This window comes from Lithobates pipiens, unplaced genomic scaffold (genome assembly GCF_037356315.1).
Source record: "Lithobates pipiens isolate NorthernLeopardFrog02 unplaced genomic scaffold, aLitPip1_a1.2 Scaffold_18, whole genome shotgun sequence".
NCBI lineage: Eukaryota > Metazoa > Chordata > Amphibia > Anura > Ranidae > Lithobates > Lithobates pipiens.
Window position 1 is genome coordinate 197,740,631 of NW_027507758.1, and position 17,676 is coordinate 197,758,306.

At 46.2% G+C, this 17,676-nt stretch overlaps 1 protein-coding gene across 3 annotated transcripts in view; it reads right to left on the reverse strand.

The window, feature by feature from the left end:
- MTR (5-methyltetrahydrofolate-homocysteine methyltransferase) overlaps window positions 1–17,676 on the reverse strand; it is a 1,186,028-nt gene that overhangs the window by 109,444 nt on the left and 1,058,908 nt on the right. For all 3 annotated transcript variants that reach the window (XM_077486511.1, XM_077486510.1, XM_077486509.1), the window contains one exon: window positions 16,556–16,756. In XM_077486511.1, the coding sequence (XP_077342637.1) occupies window positions 16,556–16,756 (201 nt within the window). The remainder of the gene's footprint in view (window positions 1–16,555; window positions 16,757–17,676) is intronic.

Consider the following 17,676-nt stretch of genomic DNA (forward strand, 5'->3'; position numbering starts at 1 on the left):
CTGCTTGTTCCCGAGACTTCACACAACACACAGAGCTCCCCTGCCCCCTACCTCCCCTCCCTGTTGCAGGCAAAACGATCTGAAAACACATTCAGGAAAGCAGCAGAAGTCCGTGATAGTGCTCTGTACAGTGTATTATAGTCTACTTTTCTGCTAAAATTATAATGCAAAGAATATATTTTTAACCACTTCAGCCCCAGAAGGATTTACCCCCTTCCTGACCAGAGCACTTTTTTCGATACAGCACTGCGTCGCTTTAACTGCCAATTGCGCAGTCATGCAACAGCTGTACCCAAACAAAATTGAAGTCTTTTTTTATCACAAATAGAGCTTTCTTTTGGTGGTATTTTATCATCTCTGTGGTTTTTATTGTTTGTGCTATAAACAAAACAAAAGCAAACAATAAAAAACAAAAAAAACAACACATTATTTTGCTATAATATCTATAACCATTTTTTTTTTTAAACGCTAATATTTTTCTCAATTTAGGCCGATATGTATTCTTCTACATATTTTTGGTAATAAAAATTGCAATAAGCATATATTGATTGGTTTTCGCAAAAATGATAGCATCTACAAAATAGGGGCTAGGTTAATGGCATTTTTATTATTTTTTTATTATACTAGTAATGGCGATCTGCGATTTTTATCGTGACTGCGACATTATGGCGGACACATCTGACTTTTTGGACACGATTGACAACTATACAGCGATCAGTGCTATAAATATGCACTGAATACTGTATAAATGCCACTGGCCGGGAAGGAGTTAACACTAGGGGGCGATCAAGGGGTTAACTGTGTTCCCTGACTGTGTGTTCTAACTGTAGGGGGAGGGGACTGACTAGAGGGGATGAAGGATTGTGGTTCCTAGCTATTAGAAACTCACGATCTGTCTCTGCCCACAGAACAGATATGAGTGTGTTTACACACACATGTCCCTGTTCTGCCTCTCGTGCCCACGATCGCTCGTGGCCGGTGGTCATTGCAACCGTTGGCCACAAGCATCGCAACCCCACAGTGCAGCGGACGCCTGCTATCCCGACAGCTCGGGGGATCGTGCCAATCTGCTGCAGAATGATAACGGCGGCTGGTCAGCAAGAGGTTAAAGTAAAATACAACACTGATTTTTGCCAGCATTGCCTGCATTTACTGTAAAACAATTAGAGCCAATACTGCAATTTCATCATTTTATTGGCTATTCAGATTGTTCTATGTGATTGAGGTCATGGAGCCTTTCATGTAGATATGCTTGTTTCACACTGCTAGGAGTACAGGGGATGGTGATAATCGGACTATATAGGAGTACAGGCAATGGGGATGATGAAATTGTATAGGAGTACAGGGGATGGGGATGGGGATGATGGGACTAAATAGGAGTACAGAGGATGATGGTACTATATAGGAGTACTGGGGATGGGACTGTATATGAGTACAGGGAATGGGGATGAGGAGATTGTATAGGAGTACAGGAGGTCGGGATAATGGAACTGTATAGGACTACAGGGGATGATGGGACTGTATAGGAGTAGAGGGGATGATGGGACTGTATAGGAGTACAGGGGATGGTGGGACTGTATAGGAGTACAGGGGATGGTGGGACTGTATAGGAGTACAGGGGATGGTGGGACTGTATAGGAGTACAGGGGATGGGGATGACAGTGCTGAATAGGAGTACAGTGGATGGGGATGACAGTGCTGAATAGGAGTACAGGGGATGGGGAATATGGGAATGTATAGAAGTACAGGGGATGGAGATGAGGGGACTGTATAGGAGTACAGGGGATGGGGATGACGGGACTGTATAAGAGTACAGGGGATGATGGGACTGTATAGGAGTACAGGGGATGGGGGTGACGGGACTGTATAGGAGCACTGGGGATGGGGATGATGGGACTGTATAGGAATACTGGGGATGGGGATTATGGGACTGTATAAGAGTACAGGGGATGGTGGGACTGTACAGGGAATGGGGATGACAGGACTGTGTAGGTGTAAAAGTGATTGTATAGGTTTACAGGGGATGATGGGATAGTATAAGGAATACAAGGGATGAGGATGACGGGACTGTATAGGAGTACTGGGGATGATAGGACTGTAAAATAGTACAGGGGATGACGAGACCATATAGGAGTACATGAGATGGGGATGATGGGACTGTATAGGACAGGCATGTCCAAAGTCTTGCCCGCCGGCCGATTGCGGCCTGGTTTTGAATGACCCGCATGGCTATATAAACCAGCCTTTCTCAACCAGTGTGCCACGGAATCAGAGCTGTCAGATGAGCCTGATCCCCTGCCGAACTGTACATCGACACTGTGAGAAGCTCTGTCAGCTTCAAAAGTGAAAGTAAAGTGCAGGGGAGTGTGTTGTGCTCTCTGCTTCCCCCTACAGTGCAGTACCCAGCTGAATGAGCAAGCTGGAAAGGTACAGTACTGTGCTAGAAGCTAGATTAGTTTTAAAAGGGCTTTATTCATGTGTGCGTGTGTCTGTGTGTGCGTATGTCTGTGCGTGCGTGTGCCTGTATGCGTGTGCCTGTATGCGTGTGCATGTGCCTGTATGCGTGTGCCTGTATGTGTGTGCATGTTCCTGTATGCGTGTGCCTGTATGCGTGTGCACGTGCCTGTATGCGTGTGCATGCGTATATGTCTGTATGCGTGTGCATGCGTATATGTCTGTATGCGTGTGCATGCGTATGCGTGTGTCCGTGTCCGCATGTGTCCGTATGCGTGCATGTGTCCGTATGCGTGTGCATGCGTCTGTATGAGTGTGCATGCGTCTGTATGTGTGCGTGCGTATATGTCTGTATCCGTGTGCATGCGTATATGTCTGTATCCGTGCGCATGCGTATATGTCTGTATGCGTGTGCATGCGTATATGTCTGTATACGTGTGCATGCGTATATGTCTGTATGCGTGTGCATGCGTATATGTCTGTATGCGTGTGCATGCGTATATGTCTGTATGCGTGTGCATGCGTCTGCGTGTGTGCATGCATGTGTCTGTATGCGTGTGCATGCGTATATGTCTGTGTGTGTGTGCATGCGTCTGCATGTGTGTGCATGCGTCTGCGTGTGCGCATGCGTCTGCGTGTGCGCATGCGTGTGCGCGTGCGTCTGCGTGTGCGCATGCGTCTGCGTGTGCGCATGCGTCTGTGTGCACGTGCGTGCATCCGTCTGTGTGCGTGCGTGCGCCGGTGTGTATATCTGTATGTATATGCATGTGTCTGTATGTGTGTGCGTGCATGTGTCTGTCTGTATGTGTGTGCGTGCATGTGTCTGTCTGTATGTGTGTGCGTGCATGTGTCTGTCTGTATGTGTGTGCGTGCATGTGTCTGTCTGTATGTGTGTGCGTGCATGTGTCTGTATGTGTGTGCGTGCATGTGTCTGTATGTGTGTGCGTGCATGTGTCTGTATGCAAGTGTGCATGTTACTTTTAATACGCCCCCCCCCCCCCTCTCATTCCTGTACCATCACAACTGTTTTTTCTGCTGCTCCTCTGAAAAGCAATCCATGCACAGATCGCTTTTCATAGGCATTTGAAAGGCGGTAAACAGGCATTATTTTGCCTCCTCACCACCTGTTTTAAGCCCGTAAATGCAGCATCACTATACCGCAACTGCGCAATCCACACAGTTGTGGGGTAGTTGAAGTGCAGGCCCATTCACTCTGGGTATTCCTCCAGCTGCAGCCACAGCATGTGTACACCCAGCTGCTCCCTCTGCAGGTAAAGGGGGAGAAGTTGGGGGTGGTAAAAACAGCTTAACCATGTGGTTTTACTGCCCCTCCAACCTGACATGTGAACAAGCCCTTGGTTCACATCTGTGTGGCTGCGTTTAGGGCAGCCCATTCATTTCAATGGGCTTCCCTACCCACAAAAATGCAGGGAAAGAAATCCCCAAGCTTTTTTTTTCTTTTTATATTGCACTGCACCAAAAGCACCCCACGTTTTCCAATGTGTGGGGTATCATTAAGAATTAATGGTACCCCTAAAGAGCAGAGCATTCGTCAGTGTGTTGGGAACGAGCGTGACAAAGGCAAAATAGTTCTTGTTGGGCAGTGTATTAGTGCTCGAACGAGCACACTTAAACTGAATTTTATGGTTCTAAGAACGTCAGGCAAAATGGTCGGCCCTCACGCATGTTCACTTCATCAAATCTGGCACTCTTTGAAAAAAGTTTGGACAGGACTGTGTAGGCGTACAGGGATGGGGATGATGGGGCTGTATAGGACTACAGGGGATGAGGATGATAGGACGGTAGAGTAGTAGTGGGGATATAGTAGTACTGGGGATGACGGGACTGTACATGAGTACAGGGGATGGGGATGATGTGTTTGTATAGCAGTACAGGGAATGGAGGGATAGGGAGAGGGGCAGAGGGGTGGTGGTGAGACCAGTGACAGAGGGATGATTTTCTATGTACATAAAAGGAGACTTTGGGGGCATATCTGGGGTCAATTTAGAGTTGTCAGTCTCTGCCTCCTATGTACTGTACACAGAGCTCTGTGTGCATTTCAGGGGACACAGGAAGCCGGTCACTATGCTCCTTACCATGTCTCCTCTTATGAAATAACACAGTACTATGTGTCGAGTGCTTACCGTGTTCATTGCTGGACATGAGAAGTGTTCAGTGACACTCTTTCTCCCCCCCCCCCCCCCCATCGGCTGGAGGAGACGCTGATACAGACTTTGAATGATTGGGGGGGGGGGGGGGGGTAATTCAGAGGACACAGGAACATCAAAGCCCAAGGGAGATGTGTTGGAGTCTCACAGAGGAGAGTGTGCAGATAACAGCCAGGGAAAGGTGAGGACTTCACTGTTTGTGTCACGCTGTCTCTGCTTCCAGGTTTTAGCTGGGGACATGCTGTCATGGAACCAGAACCACATGAAGAACGTGCTCGCTCTAGATAGCAGCCTGGGTGTGCACCTCTTCACCAAGTACACCCACATGTCCAAGAGAGGGAGGGAGTGAAGGAGTTGCTGGATTGCGGATCTGCATTCGCCCCCTGGAAACTTTTGAACTGAGAGAGAACCATTAGAGGCTGCTTCTGGACTCTTCAAAAGACTCTTCTACAAAAAAATAAAGCTCTGAGTAAAGAAAAATGCAATGCAGGTATGAGGGTAGCATATACTACCTATTTTTGCATTCCCATACTTCTCCTATAACCCATTATACAGCGAGTGTTAGAAAATCGCAACATGTCAGCGCCACTACTAAAGAGACAACATCCCTTCGAGACTTGACTGCTTCATACATATGTGCAATTAACCCCATACTCACGAGATATTAATTGTCCAACCACACTGAGGTATGTTCATTAGGTCCCAACAACAATATTTGTTTAATAAAAAGGAGGAACGAAACTAGTGCTTTTACAAAGATATCAAGATAACTTATAACCAAACAATGGAATCGGTATCATTCAAAATACATAAAATTCAGTTAGAATAATAAATATTGATATCAAATTAAAATTGAACTATAGCTATAAGAACCTTCACAACCACAAATTATATATTAAATATTAATAATAATTACTAATGACACAATTCAGGTCTAAATCAATATTTAACCCATCATGACTCATCATCTGCAATAGATTAATCCATTTAATTTCTCTCTTGGATAGATTTCTCACCAAGATGGAAAAACCCTCTCTACACCCCAAAACTGTAGAGGGAAAGGATCGCTGGCATGATACTTTCTATAATGTTTGGAGAAACTAGGATATCTGAATCCCTTTAGGATATTGGTTCAGTCCAATCCTTACTTTTAGGGTGCGTTTAGTCCATCCTTTATACATGAGTGCAGGGCTGGTGCAATGATTTTTGACACCCCAAACATTTTGCCTCTCCCCTTTGCTCCACCCCTGAACCCTCCCCCTTTGCCTGAGCCTCAGTGTGACAGGAGCTAGAGCAAGCATGTGGCTGCAGTAGAGAGCACTGATCATAGAGGCACGCAGGAGATGTTTGCTTCCCTGGAGTCCAACAGCAACCCCAGGTACTCCAGGCGCTGAGTTGGTACAACCGCCAACTTCCTTAGGTTCAACAGATACCCAAATTCTTGCAGGGACTGCAAGGTTTCATAGTTTCATAGTTAGTAAGGTTGAATAAAGAGACCAGTCCATCCAGTTCAACCTGATTGAGTGTCTACAATTGCCCCTGTACATTGCACACTCACATTGGTCCCTACCCTCAAAGAGCCCACAATCCAAGGTCCCCATTCATATACTAGGGCCAATTTTGGACAGAAGCCAATTAACCTACCTGCATGTCTTTGGATTGTGGGAGGAAACCGGAGTACCCGGAGGAAACCCACGCAGGCACAGGGAGAACATGCAAACTCCAGGCAGGTAGTGTCGTGGTTGGGATTTGAACCAGTGATGCTTCTTACTGCTAGGTTAGAGTGCTAACCACTACACCACTGTGCCGCCCCAGACCAAGGTGATCGCCACAGACTCAGGGGGGCTGATGCCAGGCCGAAAGGAAGAGCCACAAACTGGTAGTGGGCTTCCCCGACTGCCAAACGCAGAAACTTTTGATTCCGAAGGCATATGGGTATGTGCAGGTAGGCATCCTGAATGTCCAAGCTAGGAAGTCCCCTTGATGGAGTGCAGCGACTACTGAGCGAACTGATTCCATTCTGAACCTCTGCACTTTTACAAAGCGATTCAGGGCTTTTAGGTCCAATATTGGACGTACCCCTTCCTTCTTGGGAACCACAAACAGATTTGAGTAGAACCCCTGGAAGCGTTCCAATTCCCGGAACAGGTACAATCACCCCCTGATTCAGCCAGTCCTTCACCTCCCCTAACAGGGCCCCCCCGGCAAACTGGGGACACGGGCATGCTGGAGGGAAAGAATCTGGCGGCCAAGAGATAAACTATCTTGTAGCCTGTGGAAATCAGAAAGCAGACCCATTGGTCTGATAACCGGGAGGTCCAACGGCCTGCAAACTCCCAAAGACGACCCCCCACCCGAGACATGGGTGGGGGTAAACCTTTATGCGGTAGCACTTTTGTTCACAGGCTTGCGGTTCCAGGGACACTTCTGACCATCTGTGGGCGTCCTGTCGGGCTGGGGTCGCTTTGCCGAAGCACCGGGGCGGATGAAAAATCCGCTTGCGAGTGGAAAAAGAGGGCCCTTGCCTGCGGCGTGGCTCCTAAGCCTTGCTGGCCTGTGGGAGTAGTGTACTCTTACCAACCGTGGTATTTTTGATAATGTCATCCAACGAGGCTCCAAAGAGCCGTTCGCCAAGGAAAGGAAGATCCGTCAGGGCTTTCTTGGATGACTGGTCAGCAGACCAGCATTTTAGCCAAATGAGGCGCCTCAGCACCACGGCTGACACTGAGGTGCTGGACAGCAGGGGGAGAATATCCAGGGCCGCGTCACAAATGTACTTAAGGCCATGCACTAGTTGGTCTGCTAGCTCCACGCAGACAGGGGTGGCGTACTGCTCTCCCAATTCGCGGCGCAAAAGTTTTGCCCACTCAGTCAGTGTCTGCGACAGCAGTGCGGATGCCAGTACAGGTCGCACAGCTGACCCCACAACCGTAAACCAGGAACGAGCCACTGCTTCGGCCTTTCTGTCCGTGGGATCCTTGAATGCAGGAGTCCCTTCAACCGGGATCGTGGTTACTTTATTTAACCTAGATACTGGGGGGTCCACGACCGGAGGAGCCGACCACTTTTTGAGAAGGCTTTCTTAAAAGGGTTAACACACCGCCAACTTTTTGGGGACCGAAAAGGTCAGTCGCGGGTGACCCCATTCCCTGTAGATGAATTTGTCAAAATAAGTCAAATATGGGAACACCTTAGGTGAACGTGCTGGCTTGCGGGACCCAAAAGGGACCAGCCACGTCTGATAGGTTAGAGCAGGGGGTCTCCAGCCACAGCAGGGCCCGAGTCTGCATCAGAGCTCTCCCCAGAGGACGGGGGGGGGGGGGGGGGGCAGGGGCCTCTTAGATGCACCTTTCCTGCCACGTGCCGCCTCTATCTTAGCAACCTAGGAGTCAAGGACCGCCATCAGGGTGTCCATGCGCACCGCTCTAACTGCAGGTGACCTGGTTGCTATAGCCTGGATTTCGGGGGAAGAAACACCAGTTTCTCAAGCCATGCTGACCCTAGCCTGTCTGCCACCTGCTAGGGGACTTAGGACAGTGAAGGTGCCACCCTCCTGCTGCTGCTGCCGCGTGGGGGGGTGGGGGAGTTACTTAGTGCTAGACTCACCACCCTGGGGCGTTCTGCGATAGCCACAGCAGTGCCTGTAGTCCCTAGGAGGTTCCCAGTTGCAGAGAGGAGAAAACTGTCAGCAGCAGCAGCTCCAACCAGCGGTGGAACGATCTGCAGAGCAGCTTCAGCGTTCAGCAAAGAGCCATCCAGCATCCTGCACACACAGTGGATACAGGAAGCAGCAAGTGAAAGCACATGTAATGCTGCCACAAGAGGACAGGCTTTAAGAAAATGGCCGCCAATGTAAACAATAGGAATCCTAAAGAAAATGACTGCCGAAGCTCACCAGGGCAATTTATAGCTTTTCCAAATCCAAGATGGCCGCCAGAACGGCACCAAGCGGTGACAGAGCAAAAAATAAAAATGTGCTGCCTGCTAACAGTCAGAACAACATCCACAAACTTGTTTTGGGACCCCCAGACCTGGAACAGGACTAACGCCAGCCGCACAGACCCCCACAGGTGAGAAACAGCGACCCACACCGCCCGCAGCAGATACCCCCCTCAGAGGGGGGGAGGAGAGGTGATCGGGACTTGGGATATAAGATAGTGGTGGCTCCCGAATCGACCCCCCCCCCCCCCCCAGGGAATGCCCAGCTGCTCACCCTACCGAAGCAGGGAGAGCCCTACTTACCAGTCCTGAAGAGCTGGGAGACATTCCATCACAGACCTACTCCTTGCACAATTACAGGGTAGCTGTCGGCCTCGGTATACTGTGATCCAGACATCAGTAGTCCAGTCATATGTATACCCCGGAGCATTGAAGCTCACCGACCACCTCTGGAGCTGAGACATGTCGTGGCCTGCCGAGCCTTAGCTGTGGCCTGCTCACGCTCGATGGCCGGACTGGGGAGACTACAAGGATATCATTAACCAGCCTATCACCCAGCCGGCAGTTGATAGAAGATCTCAGGATCTTTCATCTTGCGCAAAAAGCAGCAAACCTGCAGCAAAAATACGGACCGAGAGGCCCGCAGGGTTTCCTAGGTCATTCTCCTTGCTAGGAAAAATAAAAACTGAAGCTGCTGGGAGCAGGAGGATGGTTGAAAGCACGGGGCCACATACTGGTTTTTGTGTGGGTTTAGTTTCACTAGTTCCCACTTGCCATGGTGGTTGAAGTTTTTATGCTGTTTATTTTTCCACCCCGTTTGGCACTGCTTGGGGATGCCCCATTTAGTTACAGAGAGGATCTGTGTCGGTCGGTGAATATAAGAGAAAATAAGATTTTTTTTTTTTGTACTCACCGTAAAATCCTTTTCTCTGTAATTCACCGACCGACACAGCACCCACCCCTCCTTTTTTCTACGTTGTACTGCTTGTTGATGTACTGAAGCTGCTGGGAGCAGGAGGAGGGTTGATAGCAGGATCTCTCATCTTACACAAAAAGCAGAAAACCTGCAGTAAAAATATGGATCGAGAGGCCCGCAGGGTTTCCTAGGTCATTCTCCTTGCTAGGCAAAATAAAAACTGAAGCTGCTAGGAGCAGCGGGGCGGGATTAAAGTTCTGTGTATTGTGTAACAATTTTGCCTAGTTTCTCCTAATTGCAGGCTATACAACCCATTTAGTTATAGAGCGGAGCTGTGTCGGTCGGTGAATATAAGAGAAACTATTCTATTGTTTGGTTATAAGTCATCTTGATATCTTTGTAAAAGCACTAGAATCGTTCCTCCTTTTTATTTATAAAAACATTGGTATTGAGACCTATGAAACATAGCTCAGTGTGGTTAGGCAATTAGTATCTCGTGAGCACGGGGTTAATTGAAAATATGGATGAAGCATTCATCTCCTGAAGGGATTTTATCTCTTTAGTAGTGGCGCTGACATGTTGTGATTTTCTAACACCCACTGTATAATGGGTTAACTCAGGGCTCGACAAACCCCGGGCGCCAGGTCGCATTTGCGACTAGAATTAGCGACCTGGCGCCTGGGGCAGCACAGCTGGGGGTATCCTGTCTCCGTGCACCCCCCCGGCGTGATCGTGTCGGGCCGCGCCGCCGCCAGCTGGTAATTGAGGCCGCGGCTTTGAGGCCTTCTGCGGTCCTATGTTTCCTTCTGTAATCTGGCGCCCTCTAGTGGTGGCTGTTGGTATGACAGCCAGCAATGCTAATGGAGCTTTCACTGCCCACCCATATTTTTTATTCTAACAACCTAGAGAATAAAATGGTGGTCGTTGCAATACTGTCTGTCACATCGTATTTGTGCAGCGGACTTACAAGCGCACTTTTTTGGGGAAAAATTATTTATTTAATTAAAAAAATAAGACAACAGTAAAGTTAGCCCAAATTTTTTTATATTGTGAAAAATGTTACGCTGAGTAAATTGATACTCAACATGTCACGCTTCAAAATTGCTTCCGCTCATGGAATGGCGACAAACTTTTACCCTTTAAAATCTCCATAGGCGACGTTTAAAAAATTCTACAGGTTGCACGTTTTGAGTTACAGAGGTCTAGGGCTAGAATTATTGCTCTCGCTATACCGATCACGGCGATACCTCACGTGCGGTTTGAACACCGATTTCCTATGCGGGCACTACTCGCTTCTGCACGCAAGCTGAACAGGGTACATTTAAAAAAAAAAATTCTTATTTTAACTTTTTATTTTTTCACTGTTCTTTAAAAAAAAAAAAAAAAAAAAAAAAAAAAAAAAAAATTGTCACCTTTATTCCTATTACAAGGAATGTAAAAATCCCTTGTAATAGAAAAAAGCACACAGGTCCTCTTAAATATGAGATCTGGGGTCAGAGAGACCTCAGATCTCATATTTACACTAAAATGCAATAAAAATAAAAATAAAAATAAAATTGTCATTTGAAAATAAATAAAATGTCCCTCTAAGAGCTATGGGCAATGACTTGGAGACAGGTGGGGGGGGCTATCTTCCCCTCACACATCTCCATGTCAGGCCAGGGACAGGTCCGGATTGCAGTTACGGACCTGGCTTTTTTAGCTGGCTCCTAGATTCCAAGCAAATTTGTGAAGCCCTGGGTTAACTTATTGTAGCTTACATTGCATTATGATTTTAACCACTTTCAGACCGGACCATTTTGCTGGCTTAAGACCAAACCACTTTTTGCGATTCGGCACTGCGTCGCTTTAACTGACAATTGCACTGTCGCACAACGTGGCTCCCAAACAAAATTGACGTTCTTTTTCCCCCACAAATAGAGCTTTCTTTTTGTGGTATTTGATCACCCCTGCAATTTTTATTTTTTGCGCTATAAACAAAAAAAGAGCCACAATTTTTTTGTTTAAACGCATTATTTTTTACTTTAATATTTTAAAAAAAAACATTTTTTTCCTCAGTTTAGGCTGATACGTATTCTTCTACATATTTTTGTTAAAAAAATAAAAAAACAACACACAATAAGCGATTATTGGTTTGCGCAAAATTTATAGCGTTTACAAAATAGGGGATAGTTTTATGGCATTTTTATTAATATATTTTTTTTTAATAGTAATGGCGGCAATTTTTATTGTGACTGCAACATTATGGCGGACACATTGGACATTTTTGACACATTTTTGGGACCATTGTCATTTATACAGCAATCAGTGCTATACAAATGCACTGATTCCTGTGTAAATGACACTGGCAGTGAAGGTGTTAACCAGGGGGTGGCTGTGTAGGGGTTAAGTGTGTCCTAGGGGCGTGTTACTAACTGGGGAGCTGGGCTGTGTGTTCATGAACACTGATCTCTGCTTCAATCACAGGGAGCAGAAATCAGTGCCACTTGTTGCTAGGCAAAATGGGGAGATGCTGTTTACATCAGCATCTCCCCGTTAGACAATCGCGGGTATCCCCACTGTGATCGAGTCTGCGGGACCCACGACCGGACTCACGGGGGTCCTGACCGCCACAAGTGCGCACCGCTGGCAGCACGCACGCGATTGCAGGGCAGCAATTTCAACTGGACGTACCTGTACGCCAGTTTGCCTGCCCGTGCCATTCTGCCGACGTACATTGTCGCGCACCGGTCGGGAACTGGTTAAACATCAGATGCATCAGGTGTAAGGTGAATTTTTTCCATGTAATCCAAATTTGGTTATGATGGGGGTTAATTTCACACATGGATGATGCAGCAGCATGTTTGAAAGGTGTTTTCATTTAGCAGCTGACTTCGCCGATTGATCGCACGCGGAGACTCTGGGATCAATAGTGCAAATGAGTAGTAGTGATTTATGCATATTAACATATGTGCCCTGATGCTAATTAAAGCTGGAAACAGCACGATTGGCTAATCTGTATGGAGGAAGGTATTTGAGCTTGGTTGCCATGCCACCACCCCGTGACGAAGTTGGACGTGACGAAACACGTCGGGCGTGGCTACACTGCAACTGTATGGTGAGTCTGGGATGGCAATCTGATGTCTAGAGAGTGAAGGACTGGTGAGAACGTAGTGCAGAGCTTGTACCATGTAACAAAAAGCTGCTTTTAATTTGAATTGATGTAGGTGCAAAATGTATTTTAAATAAATTTGTTATCCTAAGTGATTTTACACTATTGGAGGCTTCCATCTCTATTTTGTTCCCTATATGTGGAGTTTATAGCCAGTCAACTGAACAGAGTGTGGTGTTTACAAGAGACTCTTAGAGCTTATTTTGCCAAACATGAGACTGAATGGCAACAGAATTTGGCGAGTGCTTTTCTTAAAGTGGTTGTAAACCCTTACAACCAACTTTGACCTACAGGTAAGTCTAGATTAAGGCTTACCTGTCGGTCCAAGAAATATCTCCTAAACCTACACGTTTAGGAGATATTTGCTGAAAGACAGGCACCGCTGTCTATGGCGCATGCGCCGTAGACAGCGGCGCGCAGGTGCACTGAGCGTGCCAAGGTCTACGGCGATATGTCGCGAGTGGCGGCTCCCGTGCTTTGCCGAATGACAGCGGCGGAGCAGGAGACCCACCAAGAAGATGGATGCGCCGGACTACAGGGGACAGCGGTGACTTTGCTGGCTCCTGTGTCAGGTAAGTGACACATAATGGACTACTATGCGATGCATAGTAGTCCATTATGCTTTACCTTTGCATGGAATCAAAGAGGAAGTAAACTCATCAGGGTTTACTCTCTCTTTAAGGGGGTTGATCTCTTGTTCATCACTGGTGGAGGATTTCAGTGTAATATTCACATATTTTCTTTGCACTTTTCAAAAAAGGACTGCTTTTTATACTTGTGTAGAATTGCAATATATTTCCACAATTTATTTATGGACATTCACATAATTTTGGACATTATTAAAATGTTGGTCTAATTTTTTTTTGAGCGCTACTGTAGAAATGTTATATATATGTTTTTGCATTTATTGATTTACCTGATATGGGATATAAACATTTTGAATATTGCACACATACCCCCCCGCTGGGCTATGTTGAGAGCTGCTAGTGCTGGCTGTCAGAATACCTAAACAGTGCTTGTAAACGATTGACTGCAGGAGCTAATTGTTTGACAACTTTTGGCCCCGCTCCTTTGCCAAAAGTGGATTGCATAATCGGATAATTCCTCTAGATCGGCCAATATTCTAATTACTGTTTTTTGTCAACTCAGCTTATCCACTGTAAATGCAGGCATACCACTTCCTCTTTAACCACTTCACACCCGGCCTATAGCAGAATGATGGGCGGTGGTTCAGTTACCCTGACTGAACATCATATGCAGTCTTTCAGAATAACAGTCGGTAAGCGCCCGTGGGGGTGCGCACTGCAGCGATCGGTGGTGAGGCGTGTCAGACTGACATACTGCAACACCGATCTCGGTAAAGAACCTCTGATGAAGGCTCTTTACTGTGTGATCAGCCATGTCCAATCACAGCTGATCACAGTGTAAACGGGAAAAGCTACGCATCGGCTTTTCCTCACTTGCATCTGAAAGACGCGAGTAGAGGAGAGCCGATTGGTGACTCACCTGACAGGGGGAGTGTGCGCTCATTGATTATCAGCAAAGGCCCCCCAAGGATGCCCACACTGGACCACCAGGGATGCCCACAATGGATGGCCACCAGGTATGCAACCCTGGACTACCATGGATGACAGTCAGTGCCCATTAGCAATGCCTGCCAGTGCCCATCAGTGCCGGCTACCAGTGCCGGCTACCAGTGCCGGCTACCAGTGCCCATCAGTTCAGCCTCATCAGCGCCTGTCAGTGAAGGAGAAAATATACTTATTAAAAATTTTATAAAATAAATTTAATAATACATTTTTGGTATTTTATTTAACAAAAAAATAAAAAATCGAGGTAATCAAATACCACCAAAAAAAACTGTGGGAACAAAATGATAAAAATTTTATTTGGGTACAGTATAGCATGACCGCACAATTGTCATTTAAAAACTGGCAGTGCTGAAAGCTGAAAACTGGCCTAGGCAGAAAGGGTGGAAAGTGCATGGTATTGAAGTGGTTAAACACAGCAGTTTTAGCACTGAACCCTGATGGGATGCCAGACTACAACATACTGGGATGCACTGGCAGCCCATTAAAAATAAATGAGCACCTTAATGAAATGCATCTTAGGCCTTTTCACATGGACATTCTGATCAGGTCCGACTGCAATTTTTCAGGCGGACCTGATCAGGAGCCAACTCGTGTTCATTTACACCTGACCGTTCGTCCAGGTCTGAAAAAAAAAAAATTTAATAAAAAGGAAAAAAAGGACTGTGTCTTTCTGTTTTTCCAGACATAATTACCAAACGTGTTGTATCAGAGGTAGCCAGATTAAAATGAACAGCCAGTGTCTGCCAGGCACAAACTGAACAGGCATGGAAATAAAAATAAACTGACATCTATTCTGTTCAGCTCCAGTTCAGCAGGGGATCTGCTCACAGACTCCACTCCCTGTAAAAGCATCCTTAATGTACTGGCAGTAACACTGCAGTGCATTACTAACCCTATTTACCCAGAGCATTAAACATTTAAAGTTGAATGATTTTTTACTGCATCGTTACATTGGTCCAGCTTGGCTACTACAATGATTGACCACTTGTAACAGTAGTCCCTTAGAAAAGAGATGTGCATATTTACATTAGTCCAAGCTGGACCGATGGTAACTATGCAGTAAAAATCAGTTGACCTTTAAAATACATTTTACAGGAACTCCCATTTTTTTCTTGTTCAGCATCTTATTCCAGCTGTAGAGTCAAATTGAAAGCATCTGCAGGGCTCTATCCTTACAGCCTGCAGGGATAAGGGTTCTGCAGCAAGCTGACTCTGCCTACAGCTGGAAATAGACAGCCTCTGCTGCCAGCGGGACTGAACAGATATATGTGTACCACATATTCACTGATGCAGCTAGCGATGCAAAGTGGGAGGTGATTGTTTACCTGGTCCCTGACATTTAGAATGACAAATCCAAGAGCAGGATGGGGTATTAGTTGGCCACCAGGGGCCAATCAGTTTTTGAGGAGTACTATCTTGTTTCAATAAATCTACGTTGGATCAATATTGTCGGTGTGTAGCCATTTCTTCTTTTCCTAATCAGTTTTCTGCCATTCTTCCTCACCAGGCTGGAGGAGAAGGTTACACCACTGAATTTTTATTTTTTTTACTATGCTAGAAAGTACTTTCATCCTCTAAATTAAATGTCAAACAAAAAGCCAGTGGGCCAAATCCAGCCTGCCAGGCCTTGTCGTGTAGCCCTCTCCCCACTGATGGAGATCTCCAGAATCGGAGAGAGCGAACATTCTCCCTGCAAGGCGAGGCAGTGCCATCCACACAGAAAGGTACTAGAGCCAGGCTAGGTAGGAGAGAGAGAGATGTAAAGAAGCTTTTGGGGAAGTGGGGGGGGGGTGTTGGGGTTGCATAATGCATATAGCACACCCTTAGGGTGTACACAGCAGACCCCTGAACACTGCACTCTGTCCATAACACACTCCTAAAGCCTGAACCCTGTACGCATTTGCACCCCTAAACCCTGCACTCTATACATAATAGTATACGCCTGAACTCTGCACTTTTTACATTGGGCACCCCTGAAGCTGCACTCTGTACATAACACTTTTCTGAACTCTGCACTCTGTACGCAGCATAATACTGAACTCTAAAGCTCTGTACATAATGAACACCTGAACCCTGCACTCTATACGAAGTGCATCCCAGATACAACTGGGCCTTTGACGGCAACCATACTGCTGTTGTGGCCACAATGAAATTGAGTTTGAACACCGTTGCTCTAGACTGTGCATTGTGAAGTAGATGTGTGCATCAAAACATGGATAAATACAAATATTTTGGCAGGTACAGCATCAAACAATTCATATTCATATATATTAAGCATGCATTTCGTAATCCGTTTGGTGAGAGTTCAGCTTTAGATTGCACCTTTTTTGCTTACCTCAGCAAGCCTGTCCCCCAAGGCTTTGAGCATGATACTGTTGTAGTCATCCCCCTTAAGCTCATAAGCTTTGCTCAGGTCCTCCACACCAAAAATGGCTACAGCAAAAACACCCATGTAATCACGTATTCCAGAATTATGAGGGGCAATGAAGTCAGACAGACAATAATAGGGGTCCGTAGATGTAGAATCTTTCTCTGCCTAAAATACAGATAAAAACCAACACATTAGTTCTCATTCTCACTAAATTAAAGTGGTTCATGGGAAGGCAGCTGTTTTTTACCCCCTAATGTACTCTCTGAATTAAGGTAATAAAGCTTGTGTATGCAGTTTCTCCCCCAGCCTCCCTTATACTTACCTCGGCCCAATCTCAATCCAGCACTGTGCCGCCTGCTCTCTCTCTCCTCACTGGCCATGCAGGCAACAGTGGGAGGCATCGGCTCCTGCTACTGTCAATCACAGCCTGTGAAGAGACAGCAGGTGACCGCATGAGAGCCGCATAGCAAGTGGCTTGCCATGGGGGGCACTCAGAATGGAGGAGGAGCCAGTCGCAGGACCTGACAAGAGGTGCATTAGGGCTGCTCTGCGCAAAACCACTGCATAGAGCAGGAAAGTATAACATGTTTGTTATATTTTTTTTAAAGTCTTAAATCTCCTGCAGAAGTCTGTCAATGCAATGAAAACACTTGGATGATAAAGATGCAAACAAAACAATAAACCAAAACCAAATCAATCTGTAAAATAAATCTTTATAATCTCACAGAGGTATTTTCTCAACAAACAAAAACAGGATGTTTGCTACATCTCAACCAGTGAAGCATATTTATGTACCCGTTTTCTCATGCGGCACACCAATACAACATTCAGCACCCAGGGATCTAAATCCTTCCTGTGGTATTTTTTTCCCTTTTGTTTTGACAATGTGGAGTATCTAGAAAGAGTTGTTGGTCTATGTAGCCAGCACAGGTAAGAGTTACAATATGTCAGTAGGTGATGGAGTCCACCAAAAATGAAATATCAGTTTTCTGTAGTCAGATCCCTTAATTCAACAAACAGATCTGGTATACTGCACCTTAACAGGGAATTAATAAGCAATATACCTTAGACCAGGGATAGGCAAC